The sequence below is a fragment of the Conger conger genome, chromosome 4 (genome assembly GCF_963514075.1).
Source record: "Conger conger chromosome 4, fConCon1.1, whole genome shotgun sequence".
In the NCBI taxonomy this organism is placed as follows: Eukaryota; Metazoa; Chordata; class Actinopteri; order Anguilliformes; family Congridae; genus Conger; species Conger conger.
The window spans coordinates 53,719,581-53,733,464 of record NC_083763.1 but is presented as its reverse complement, the minus strand read 5'-3'; the positions used below and the strand labels follow the sequence as shown (position 1 = coordinate 53,733,464).

General features: G+C 40.5%; 1 protein-coding gene across 1 annotated transcript; it reads right to left on the bottom strand.

Annotated features, from left to right (window-relative positions):
- Positions 1-224: 224 nt before the first annotated feature.
- Positions 225-12,362, bottom strand: elovl2 (ELOVL fatty acid elongase 2). The gene is made up of 8 exons (XM_061237363.1): positions 12,141-12,362; positions 9,399-9,462; positions 8,242-8,429; positions 4,631-4,708; positions 3,260-3,431; positions 1,536-1,660; positions 1,327-1,461; positions 225-1,085 (listed from the first exon to the last, which is right to left on the bottom strand). Exons 1-8 carry the CDS (start codon positions 12,141-12,143, stop codon positions 966-968), a joined length of 885 nt encoding a protein of 294 aa, XP_061093347.1. The 5' UTR covers positions 12,144-12,362; the 3' UTR covers positions 225-965.
- Between the last annotated feature and the right edge of the window lie 1,522 nt (positions 12,363-13,884).

Genomic DNA, 13,884 nt, shown 5'->3' with positions numbered 1-13,884 from the left:
TGCTATCCAGTGTTTGTTTGAGACCTAATTCAGGTCTGTTATATAGTATGAGATTACCTCTATCCAAAAAAGGACTATCGTTAAAATGGTCAGGAACACACAGTAAAGAAAAAAATACTTGCTTAAACATGGCTTTCCGATGCGATGGCAAATTGTTTATTGTTCAAGAGTGATGGTGGTTATGACTTAAAAAATTTAATGTAAATCATGGTCACAGGCAAATCTGGTCTTTTATGACTTTATTTTTTCTGATATTGTTATCCATCCCCAAACACACATTGATCAATAACATTTTCCTTAATTGACCACTTATAAAGTCTAAGAAAATTGTAAGAACATTTTTTAAAATATAATTTTCTAAAATACTTTTGTTAAATGTACTACAGCTTGCATGGTTGCACATGTGAACATTCAGACACACTGAAATGATTGTGATTCATCAGGTAGAAGGTTCTGTGTTTCTAAGGCATCATTTGTTTAATTTTTTTAATAATGCTGAAGGGATATTTTGGTACATTACTATTATATGTATTTCACACAGGAAGATGGCATACAGTACAAAAATATTAGAAAATAAAATGCATTGTGAAAATGGTCAATTGCATCCCATTCAATACTGTTTGAGTAAAAATATTCACCGTCTGTAATGTGTTCTTGATGGCAAACTTCCTTCTCTGCACAGTGATATCAGTGACGAATGGAAATTTCAAACTTGAGACCCTTGTTTTCAGACACTTACCAAAAAGTCAATGCATACCATGCCCCTCTACTGTACATACAGTACCGGGCACGGTTTCATTATCAAGCTTTAAGGAAACAAACCGCTTGATAAAGAATTAAGAACAGAGTGTTCTATACGAAACACAACAGTAAATGATCCCTGTTTCAGCTTTAGCACTGTTTTAGAGCATCTTTAGATTTGGATACCCCTCTAGGTGGTTAATCTCTTCAGTCACTGCCCAAAACTACTGACTTTTTTGTTTGGATCCATTGATTGAAGCGGAATATCCATTGGAATGACCCTTGTTGACATCACTTACACCAATGGGTAATTTTTCTTCCCCTGCTTGTCGTTTCCTGTATGTCTGAAATCAAATAGATTTGTATTCATGATACATTCATTGTCTGTCACATACAGTAAGGACCAAAAACTAGAAGTGGGACTAGACTACCTATACATTGGTCTGGGAAATGCTATGTGGCTTGAACTAATTCTGTAATTTTAAGCCAGTTTAAGCCACCTAATGTCGATAAAAGCCCATCTAGCTCATTACAGTTTCCCTTGAACTTTTATTATTTTATACTACAATTAGCCGCTCTCTTTACCTGTATGTAAAAATTAACAAAGAGGATGACCAGGGTGGTCATGTAGGAGGACTGGAACAGGAGACAGCCGATGGGAAACCCACAGGGAACGACTGCAGCGCTGAGGGTGTGTGTGATGGTCAGCACAAACTGGACCTGTGAAAAAGAAGCTAGCGTAAGATGGCCCCTCACACTAATCACCTGTTAACCAACTGACAAACTTAACTCACCAGCTGGGCTTGTGTGAGATATCTCTTCCACCATAGATATCTGTGCATGTATGGAATGGTGGACAGTCCATAGTAGGAGTACATCAGCACATGGATGAAACTGTTCAGGGTTGGTCCAAAGAAACCTTCGAAATAATTATAGGGAACATAGGTATAAGGAAATGGAGTAAAGCCAACTTTTCAAAAAAGGTAATCAAAATGAATGAACAAAAAATGCTGAAGAAATACATTTATTGGGCCTAAACTGTGAAAATAAAATCAGGCATACAAGCCAAAAAGGCTGCTCCATATGTGCTGAAGCCATGATGCTTTTTGGGACCGTATTCTCTTCTTCATGCAGCAGGCTGAGACCGGGAACTCATTGTCAAAAAGACAGAGTGAGCCTAAAAGCTATGCGAGTTGGTTTATTTTCTTTGCATTTGTTATTTTAGTTTATTATTTTTGCCCAGACCCCATGAGGGGGAAGGGCAAAGACTATTGTGGAGGCGCTGTTAAAAAAATTATTGTGTGGGAATCCTAAAAGAGATTCTCACAGATCAAGGCACCTCGTTTATGTTAGACACATTGAAAGAGGTAGACAAATTATTGGACGTCAGTTCTACCACCCATAAACCGACGGCCCGATGGCATTTTGGACCTGTGGGTCCAAGTCAAAGTAAAAATTAAATTCAATAAGTCTTGGACCTACGAGCTAGGCTGCAGATGAGCTGGGACCGGAAATTTCTAATCTTTAATTTCTAAGACTTTGCTGACACATTCTCTCCCCTCTCAACCTTATACGTAGAGCAGCACATGCATACGCCCAGGCACTATAGTTAGAATAGTTGATACCCATCCTATGGGTGGACATACTGCTGGATCGGTTTGGCACTGCTAAAATTATTTTGATACTGGACTTAACCAAGGGCTACTGGGAGATTCCCTTGTCTCCAGGGTCCAAGGAAAAATCGGCTTTTGCCACACTTTTGTTCGGTTTACACCAATTCGTCACTCTCCCGTTCGGTTTGCATGGGTCCCCGGCTACCTTCCAGTGTCTGATGGACAGGTTGTTAACACTGCATGCCACTGCCTATCTGAATGACATTATTATCCAGAGTAATGACTGGCACAGGCATATCCTCTGGTCAATAAAACCACAGGCATTTTTGGGTGTGACCATCCCAAAACCAAATTAGGTCATTCTAGGGGATAGCGAATTACTATTACCGGTTTATCCCGGATTTTTCTAGTTTTGCTAGTCCCTTGACTGACCTCACTCAAAAGGGAGCCTTAGATCCAGTCCAGTGGACGGAGCAGTGCCAGGTGGCATTTCTGAGGATTAAAACCTGCTTGTGTGGCTGTTCTCTCTTGATTAGCCCTGACTTCTCTAAACCTTTTCTCCTGCAGGCCGATGCCGCGGATAGAGTAGTGGTTCCCAAACTCTGTCCTGGAGTACCCCTGTGTATGCTGGTTTTCGTTCCAACCACAACTGCAATCCAGGAGTTTGTTCTAAGCAGTTTTGAGGGTTTTTCTCCCACTAGGAAGTTGTTTACCACATATGCTATTTAGAGGCTCAGGGCCTAATTTCCTCATTTTTCTTCCCTTCTGGTACTATGTAAAGCGTCTTTGGGACAGACTGCTTTGGGAAAGTGCTATACAAATAAAATTAAATGTAATTGAATTTCTTTCTTTGTTTTTGTCTGACACTGTAACCCGGAATTACAATGAACATGACTCTGACTTACTCTGGCCACATGGTATCCAGTTCAGCACGCACCACCAGATGTTAAACATAGAGGCATGGTGGTAAACATGCAGGAATGAGATCTGATTGTTCTTCTTCCTCAGAACAAAGAATATGGTGTCCAGGAACTCAACGAGTTTGGAGAAGTAGTACCACCACAATACTTTGGCAACCTGTTAAAATTAAGCAGACATCACTCAGAAGAACAAGGCTTTGTTTTGTGTTCTTTCAGAATGAGGGCGTCGAATTACTGTTGGCTGATTTACAACACTGAGGTGAATATCGGAGATGCAGTTTGTTTCAAGCTGTGGAGAGGAGCACAGATGCAAAGATGAAAGGCAGCCATGAAATTGGAATGTGCCATGCTGGTGGTCAGGCTTATTTTAAAAATGCCATAATGGTATTTTTAACACCATTCTCATTTGTGATATATGCCATTCATGTTAAGTACATACGCTTAATCATATAACTTTCGAGTGATGTCGGCATACTGTAGGTAGTCCAAGCACATGAGCATAGCTTTTGATGCATCAACATACCTACTACTCTTTCCCAGAAAAGGCGGGCCCTCTAGCACTCTCCCAAGTTCTGGAACAGGAAGTGCCCTCCATTTACCTCCATTTTCACACCACACACAACTGAGAAAACGTGTTTGGCTTTGAAAAGCCTTGCAGTCTTTTCTATCACGTTGGAACACAAAAGAACTGGCCACAGTGACTTTTTATGATGAAGCTACATTCTACTCCCGATTAAACTGGCTGCATACTATACATTATATAACCATTACAAAAACAGGTTGATTGTATGCAGTGAGGTCCGTAAGTATTTGGACAGTGATACAATTTATATTCATTTGACTCTGTACTCCAGCACATTGAATTTGAAATGAAACAATGAATATGAGGCTAATGTGCAGACTGCCACCTTTAATTTGAGGGTATTTACATCCATACCGAGTGATGTATGTCCGAATTGCATCTCTGTTTATACATAGTCCCCCCCATTGTAGAGGACCAAAAGTAATTGGACACTCCTCAGCTGTTTCCAATTGGTAGGTATAAGAAAGCTTTCAGTATCTAGTCCTGATTCTAGACCTTTGACTGCCCTTGGAGTCTGTTATTGCATTTGTCAACATGAGGACCAGAGCCAATGACAGCCAAGGAAGCCATTAAGAGGCTGAGATAAAAGAAAGAGCCGAAAGAACAGAGGTTGTACCACTGTCCAAATACACTTATGGACTTACGGACCTCACTGGAGGTAATACCCATGAACTACCGTGCGTGGAGACGGCTGTTAGGGGTCAGCTCATCGCTAGTCTCCTTAGGAGAAAGGGGATGAGGGGATTAGTACATGAGTCGGTGGGTGGGCTCACCCTGATGTCGGCATCTCCCGCGCCGTGGAGACTCTGGCACTGTAGCCGGTAACCCCCTGCCCAGGATGCAGATATCAGCTGAAACAGAAAGCCACCGTAAAACCACAAAATGTTCTCTCTGTCTCCTCTGTCCTGCCTTCCTTTACCCAAAGTATGAAGTTTCTCATAAACACAGCACCTCCCAGTGCCCCAGACCCTCAGACTCAGCGATAAACATCCTTTTCTCTCACAGTGTGGGGGGGGGGGGGGGGGGGGGCGGTGCTATGATATTGAGAGCAGCTGTAATAGGATTGGGTCAGATGAGGTTTCGACTGCATAATCTGTGACAAAGAGGGATATGCGAATGCTCTCATCAAAATAATTGCATTTAAGTAATCATCAAATGCTCTATGCCCCTCCATTTGGAGGTCAATTATTGTATCTGTGTCCTAATAGTGGGAGGAGATCATTGACGTGATTCCAATTTTGGGGATTTGTGTTCAGTCTTAATGCTCTCAAGGAAATAAGCAGTTCTACCTTTCAGTTAGAAAGTGCTAATATGTTCTGTGGGTGCAATATACTAGTCTTATATAATGGTCCAGTCCAGTAGATGGCTAGATGTATAATATATTGTATCTGAATATATTAAAATATATATCTGAAATAACAAGCTATGAGTAGTTAACTTACACTGTAGTTATAATGCCAAATCAGATATTGTGGTTCTGTATAAATAGCCTATTTTCATATCTGGCCTCTTATTTTGGAAACATTATTTTAATCATCAGTTGTCCTCATGAAAATATACATCTTTAGCATATATACTACCAACCCATTCAGCCTCAAATATTCTACCCAAGGGCGGCCAAAACTGATTTTGAAAACCCCAGTAACATGAAATCAATACCAGTATCAGGCATCTAAACATCACATTCCTTAAAATAATTGTCAGCTGGGAATGATGTCAGAGTTAAAGCGACAAGTAAATGGCTGGAATCTGTGAAGCAGCACTGCACCATTAGGCGACAGTCAGTGAACAATGTTCTGTCATGCCACAACGTGAGCAACCATGGGAGCAAACATGCCATGTCCATCATCCGCGGGTGAATTGGGCCACTCAGGACCGACAGGATGGTGGCTCTGCAGAGCAGAGTATGACCACCAGGCGGCGGAAGCTTCCAGTATCTCTGCAGGTTATCTGGAACTGGTGATACCATCTGGGACTTCACTACGGGGGTACAGGCTGACCTGGTATAGTGAGAATCCCTTTCACTGAGCTGTCAAGTTGAAATGAGCTAAGCTAGCCACGCTCTGTCCTTTCACATTCACTCTGGCTAGAGTGTGAAATTCAGATCTTAGACTGGAATGTGTGCCAGTTTTTGCTCAGGCCCATTCACTACAGCTCCTGATTCAACAACACAGATAGTTAGGGTTCCTGACTTCAGTGCATTTATGAATTGAAATAATAGCAAATCACAATAGGAAAATCAATCATTAATTATTTCCTCGGTGCACAACTGGGTAAAGATTTTGAGAAAAAAAAAGCATGACATGATCATAATCTACATTTGTCATCAACATGAACTTGACCTATGTCTGACACCACAGATTGAAGATGCAATCAAGAGCAAGAACTGAAATTCCCGAAGAGCACAGATAAGGTCTCAGTTCACGCATTCTGATGTTGCTTTCAGATTCAGACTGTTGGTGCCTGTGGTTATGTTTCAGCTGAAGCTAGAGTTTGCTCTAAAAATGACTTCATTCATGTGTAACCCGAATCATTTCCCAATACCTAAAACATAAATAATATGTCATCAGGTGTGAGTGGACATCATTATCTGTTAATTTCATCTTTTTTAAATGTATATTTGGTTTTTATTACATTATTGTTTTTTCTATACATTATATTGAGCATACTACACTCACTGAGCACTTTATTAGGGACACCTGCACACCTACTTATTCATGTGATTATCTAATCAGCCAATCATGTGGCAGCATTGCAAGGCATAGAATCATGCAGATACGGGTCAGGAGCTTCAGTTAATGTTCACATCAACCATCAGACTGGGGAACAAATGTGATCTCAGTGATTTTGACCGTGGCATGATTATTGGTGCCAGACTGGCTGGTTTGAGTATTTCCGTAACTGCTGATCTCCTGGGATTGTGCATGGTCCCTTCATCGCCAAAATGTACCCATCTTCTAATAGCTACTTCCAGCATGATAATGCACCATGTCACAAATCAAAAAACTGGTTTCATGAAGATGACAATGAGTTCAATGTTCTTCAGTGGCCTTCCCAGTCACCAGATCTAAATCCAATAGAACACCTCTGGGATGTGGTGGAACGGGAGATTCGCTGCATAAAAGTGCAGCTGATAAATCTGCAGATATTGCGTAATGCAACATGGAACAAAATTTTAAATGAATGTTTCAACATTCTTGTGGAATCCATGCCATGAAGAATTCAGGCTGTTGTGAGAGCAAAGAGAGGCCCTACCCAGTATTAGTGATAAAGTGCTCAGTGAGTGTATTTGCTTTTTGAGGCAATTCCACAGTCCACCATTTCCCTTTTGTTCAGGCTTGTGGTTTCTTTGTAAAACCTTGTGAGACAGTGACACTGGGTCATCTGGGTCATTAATGTTATGGATAAAATAATGCCCAGGTCTTCCCGACTGAATTCCCACACCTGGCACACAACTAAACCACATCAATCCAAAGAGAGAGGGAGTGTGAGAGGGAGGGAGAGAGTGTGTGAAAGGGAGAGAGAGTGTGTGAGAGGGAGTGAGAGAGAGAGCGAGAGAGAGGGAGAGAGAGTGCGAGAGGGAGAGTGTGAGGGAGGGAGAGAGAGAGGGAGAAAAGGGCAGAGAGAGAGGGAAGGAGAGTGTGAGAGAGAGGGAGAGTGAGAAAGACAGCGGGGTGCCCTGCCCCCCGGAGAGCGCGTACGCAGTGTGACTCTCGCTCACGGCCACGACTCTGCCATCCCCCTTCGGCGTCTCAGTCTGGCCTTTTCAAAAATTCACTCTGGCTCCCGCACGTGAGGAGACGCAGACAGCATTACTGGAAGGAGCAGCTCCTTCTCCACGCTGGCCGATACCACGCCATTTCATTCCCGTGTTAACACTGATCGTACTTCTGTATTTTCAAAGCACCTGGAGGGCCTCCACTTTTAAAACACATTACTTGACTGTAATATTAATGTTTCACATCTAAATTGGATTAAAGCACTGAAGCTCTGCTAAAAACGTAAGGACTGTATGACAGTCAAACCCTAAAACGCATCAAGAAAAGCCTATGTTAATGCCATTTGCAATTCAGGATGCCTGTAACTGTCCCTGGAACTGTGTAATTTAATGAGCCATTCTGAATGCAATGTCTTCCTGCAGTCCACCCAGGGCTTGGATAAAATATGAGCTAATCTGATTCAAAAGAGCCTAGCTACTTGAGCAAAACAATCAAAATGTAATGTAATGTAAAAAGCACTCGCGCACAGACCGGCACACTCAATCAAGGGTATTTGCAGGGGCTTGTCTGGGATAACTAGGATTTTGGTAACACAGTTAAGATGTGTTGCACAATATTCACAAGGCAAATACCGATTTTTTCCCCATGGTGCTTTTGATCCTTACCTCAATGAGCATGTAGAGAGAGAGCATAGTCACAGAAAAGTTGTATACAAGTAATACTTTTTTCAATGAATATGCTGGCCTGTTCTTCATGTACACTGGTCCAAGGTATACTATAAGAAGGTAGACTAGGGTGAAGGATAGTGTGGGTAGATATGAATCCAACAAGAGCCATCCTCTCACTCTGGAATCTGAGAAATGAGGGGAAAAACAATGTACAGTTATTAATAATCATCAGTAATCATTCAGTTTCATTATTGTGTGGGTAGATAAATGATATGCTTACTACTCAACATTGAGTTATCTTTTTCTATTGAGATAATAGCTAAAATTCTGTAAATGTGCTGTTTGCATTCTGAACCTGAAAATAGGGAAGCATTTGTGTACAGCTAATCGTACTTGGCAATTGGAGCACTTGAAGAGGAGCAGTTTTGGTTTTAAAATGATTATTAATCCAACCACAGTCTGCTTAGCTCAATCACCATTTAATGTGAATACAAAAGAATCTTGTGCCAGACACTTCACAGTTCCCAGAGTTTGCGTGATACTATGTGATACTATGACAGACTTGTTGTGACAGATCAGTATTTCCTTTTCACAGTTCATCACTTTTCCGCTACTGAGCTGTCCGGACTGCCATTTTGTATTTGTATTCCAGGACAGGTGCTGTTTCAATCTGGCGAGGGCCTTGGCAAGACCGGCACGATGTCGGTATCCAGGGAAATGGCCGCTGAGCCAGTCCGTGACGGGAATGAATCAGAGCTGTTAACCGTCGCTTTGACGGGGGCCATTTTGTAAATCAAAAAATCACCTAATCACAGGTGTCCTTTCCGCCAACCTTGCCAACTGAATTTCATCCCGCGCAACCTTCCGAAACAAGCTGAGCTTATGTGGTGAGGATTTGTATTATTTATATAAGTAAATCAGATTAGATACTATGACCTGGATCCAAGACGGGCTACAATGTTTACACCTGGGATGAAATATATAAATCGTTCCCACAAGTCCATTTCCATAATTGGCAGAATGCTACCATTGCTTTTAGCGGTGAGCACTCCCTTGTGTGTATTCAGTGTTTACTGCACTAAGTACATACTGTCTCAGTATACCCAAAGGATGTCAGCACTATGCCCTTATTAGATATACTGTATAGTACTCACCTCTTTCACCAAATAAATAGTCCACAAAATAATTCACCTTCTTGTCAAAGGCCACTAGTTGGTCCTGAAAGTGAGAAAAAAATAACTATGATCAATGTGAACTGAAATGTTTTTCCGCATTAAAAAAAGAATGAATGAATTATATAAATGCAATTAGGAATGAAAATGCAGGCACAAACCCCCTTCGAGATAGTGGTCTAATGCTGGCATTTAAATGTCATTCTAAAGGTTGGAGCAAATGTTGTGATACAGTATTCTGCCCTAGAAAAATACAATTTTATTATTATTTTATGTTTGGATTCCATTTTAAAACTTACCCTCTATTTGTCAGCCATAGTCAGATACACTCCGTATATAACATCAGACCGCATTTAAAGCTTTTTAAGAAACACATAAACCTTGAGACTTTCTGCATAACTAACCTGTATATTGCACATGACACCTGCATATATCCAGTGTTCAGGTGGTCTTCGAACCTTTCTACATAGAACGGTTCATTATTGTGTTTCTGGACCATGTCCAAATAGGCTCTCTCTGTTCAGAGGTATCATACCATGATACAGGACCCAACACACTATGACCTTCAGTAAAGCATTGATCTCTCCCCCCAAAGCAGCATGCATCAGACTACCATCAGACATGCATCAGATTTCAAAACATGCAGCAAAATGTTCTTTTACTGCACAGAAAAATAACACTATATGCTCAGACTCTGTTTCTTCTTCTGTTTTGAATATTTTTTGAAAGTTTTTTTAGATTTTATTTTAAAATGTTCTTACTTTATCTTCAGGAAGGTCACAGCTACAACAAATGTTCATCTAAAATAAGCAACATGATGCCAGGGCCCTGGTGTGAACTGGGGTCATGAATATTTGTTTAAACGTAGCATGACTAAAGAGTTTCAAGCCCCCCGCACAATGATGGGCAATGTAGGGCCTAATCTTTGCCAAGCGAGCCACCTTCAAAATGGCTCCTCTCCCAACTCCCTCCTTCCATTTCCACCAACTTTAATGTTTATTGATCTGTCACACCACGGTGTACAGTAACAAAAGTCAGAGCAATGATTTAAAGGGAACAGGGATCTGAAATTTCAGTCTGGAGCCTCTTCTGGCATGGGGGGGAGGGTGACCGAAGGTCCCGAGGCATAACCCTTGGGTGTTTTGTTTCCTGGACTGAGGGACACACAGAACTGGATCACCCTGCAGTGTGTGCTACCTTCAGCACTTTGCCTCATGCCTACTTAAACAGTCTGACGGATCATAGTGTCCTTCAACGGCGCGGCAAGAGCAGAGACAAGCGTACTCATCATTTATATATGCATTTAAATATATAGATAATTAATCATAGCCATTGTTAGAAGATTATTTAATAATGATATACTTTCAGGTACTTTCCCTGGCTTGGCTTTTTTCACAAAACCAGGCAGTATGTGTTTCTATTACTACAGTGAGAATATCACAGTTTGGTTAACACAGTAGTCCTAGCCAGGAATTTTCTTGGAATTCAAGCAAAAATGATTAAAAGTTAAACTTTTTTAACCTTTTTAGCAGTGCCTCCCTTCTGTGAGAAAACCTTTATCCCTTTGAAGAGAGGAAATTGTGAGTTCTGAGGCCTTGTTTTCTCACACTTTTCAGGCTTTTCAAACACATAATGACATAATTCCAATGATAAGTAGATAATTTGGGGAAATATTTTAAACTTCATAATACAAGGAGCAAATGTACTGGCAGTTTATTTATTTATTTATTTGAATATATGTCAATTCAACAAAAATCCTTTGAACCAAGCAGTATTTCGTTGGAAAATTACTTTTCTTTGTGGTGGTTGGATAAACGGCTTTCCATATGAAAAATACACTTTATAAAATGCCCTTCAACTTTAGTTTCCTCTATCTGATAAACACACATATGTTTGTTGTTTCTCTGTAAAGCTGTCTCATTCTTTTTGACTGACAGCAGAACACCTTTTGGCTGACACATTGACTTTCTGGAATAACAAAGGCCACCAAGCTTCATTAGTGAACAAGAGAAGAAGAATATGTGGCACTATTTCCTGTTCAATGGTGCAGCATGTTAAAATAACAAAAGCTTGCATTTCACTAAATGTTCAGGTCTCCACATGGTTGCTCTTCAAAAAGCATCTGCATGACTCTATTGTTAAAATGTGATACTTTTGGAATGTATGGGTGAATTAAAATACCATTAAATGTCTTTTTTGCCTCTAAAGTTACATGCATGTAAAAAATAAAAGGGTAGTTGGGGGTCTCAAAAATAAATACATACTAATAGATCCACCTTATAATGATATAATGGAGACGTTTCATGTGGCGCTGTAACATACATATACATGTGCATGTGTGAAAGTTTGTAGAGCCGTGTACCGAAGTCGCTGACTATATGACAGATATGAGTAAAATTATTTACCATGCAATTCTACCTTAAATGCGTAGACTGTGATGTTTGTGTTGTTATCACTCGGCACGAGAAAAAAAAAAGTGGCTTTACAAATGAAGCCCCTCCACACATTTTCGCTACATGGCGTCTCTCGTTACGAAGCTGTTAATAAATTATATATCGCAGCAACAACCCAACATTTCCCGATAAATATGCTACAGCATCCTCTTCCTTTCAATGAACATAGCACATGTGGTGACACTGATAGCATCACCAGCTAAGCCTAGCTTAGCAAGACATCAACACATCCTTCAATAATACGACAAGGATAAAGAGAAACCGCCCTTACCATAATAAATTGAGGGAAATTGTCCCGGTGATGTAGCCTATGCTGCGCTAGTTATTTTCTTCAGTAGCCTAAACACTGGTAGCCTAGGCAAGCAGAATTAGCGGAGACAGAAGGTGCGCTGTCCAGGGTATCTTTCTATGACTTGAGTTTACTGTGGCGCTCAGCTACAAATCCCACGACCCTCAGCACGTCATTTTACCGACCTGCTAAAGTACATCGGGGAGACATGGAGAGCAGAAAATGACCGACAAGGGCGGTGACCAATCAAGACTCACGCCATTGCGGGCACCGTTCCAGTTTCAGCGGATAGAAGATCGAACCATACCTTGGAGGTGTAGGGGCAGGACATGAGTGGACGGATGAGAGGGGGTGGGGTTTGTATTGTCCGTAAATTATGGTGAATAGGAATTTGGAAGTCCTGCATTATGCAGACATAGCCTACTCGATGCGGCTTCAATCTTGGATCTCAATGTCGTTGAGAGAAATTAACCGGTTGATAGCTTTTAGCGACTTACCAGGAGCGATGACGGAATTTTTCATATTCTAACGGGAACTGTCAGTAATAGCGGGTGTATTCTAATACTACCCAGTTACTTTGATTATGCCCTTATAAACGAATACGAGTGCAGTTTTACTAGGTAAGCCGTGGAAAAAGCCTGGTGCGCATCACTCATTCTATATCCACCATTAAAGTCGTGAAATACCATATTTATTTTGTTCATTGCTTTTATTCAATGTCACTTAGTTAGCCAATGATACACCCTTAACGCAGGCGTATGACCCTTGGAGTTGGATATGTATTGTGTGGCGCAGGTTAAGGGGGTACCCTCTGTACCCTATTGAGGTTTTTAACCTGTGGATACTATTTGTCCTGTATGTGAACTCATTTGTACAACATTCTACAACAGCAGCAACAACAACAATAATAGCTAATGACAACAATTTTTCAGAACATGAACTGATGAGATCATATGACCTTTCCACCCCTTTAACCCTTTGAACAACAGTGGTTTCTGGGAGAAACCACCTATTCTTTCCCCTCATGTTAATTGAAAAACTGATGTGAAACCTGTTTGATGCAGATTGGTTTTTAAACATATTTCAATATTTAGTTTTAGAAACAACATGTTGCAGAATTAAGAATGTTAAAAATGAAACTGATATTTGACCCTGACCTTTGACCCTGTGACTCCAATTGTATCTTAGTTTGATGATCTATGGCTCATTCATTCAATTCAATTAAATTAAGGGTTAATATATATTACTCATCTTACCAAGGGTAAACATGGCCCTTTGTAAGCTTTTCTGGTAAGCAAGTGAAGAACTGTACTGTACCATTATTTATCAGTACAGTGAAGATGTACTGAAATTATTTTTTTTAATTCAAGCATAGGAGCAGGTATGGAAGTAGAGAATAAAACATTGTTTTTTTAAATACATAGCTTTTAAAATGATTTTTTCAAAAATCTAAATAAAAGAATTTGACATGGAGATCATCAGAAAACATTGCACCCTAGGCTTTGTGCAGATTGCTTCCCTGAATAACCAATTGAAAAATAAAATAGCCGTAATGTACACACTGTTTAAACAGGGTGCTGCTTCTGATCAGAGTTCTCTTGCAAATCGCTTGCTTTGAGTCATATCAAACATGACGTCAGACAATAAATATGTTTTAATTTGATGTATTAGGGTAGGAAAAGGCGAGTATTGCTGGGCTGAATGGCCTATTCTTGCCATTACCTTA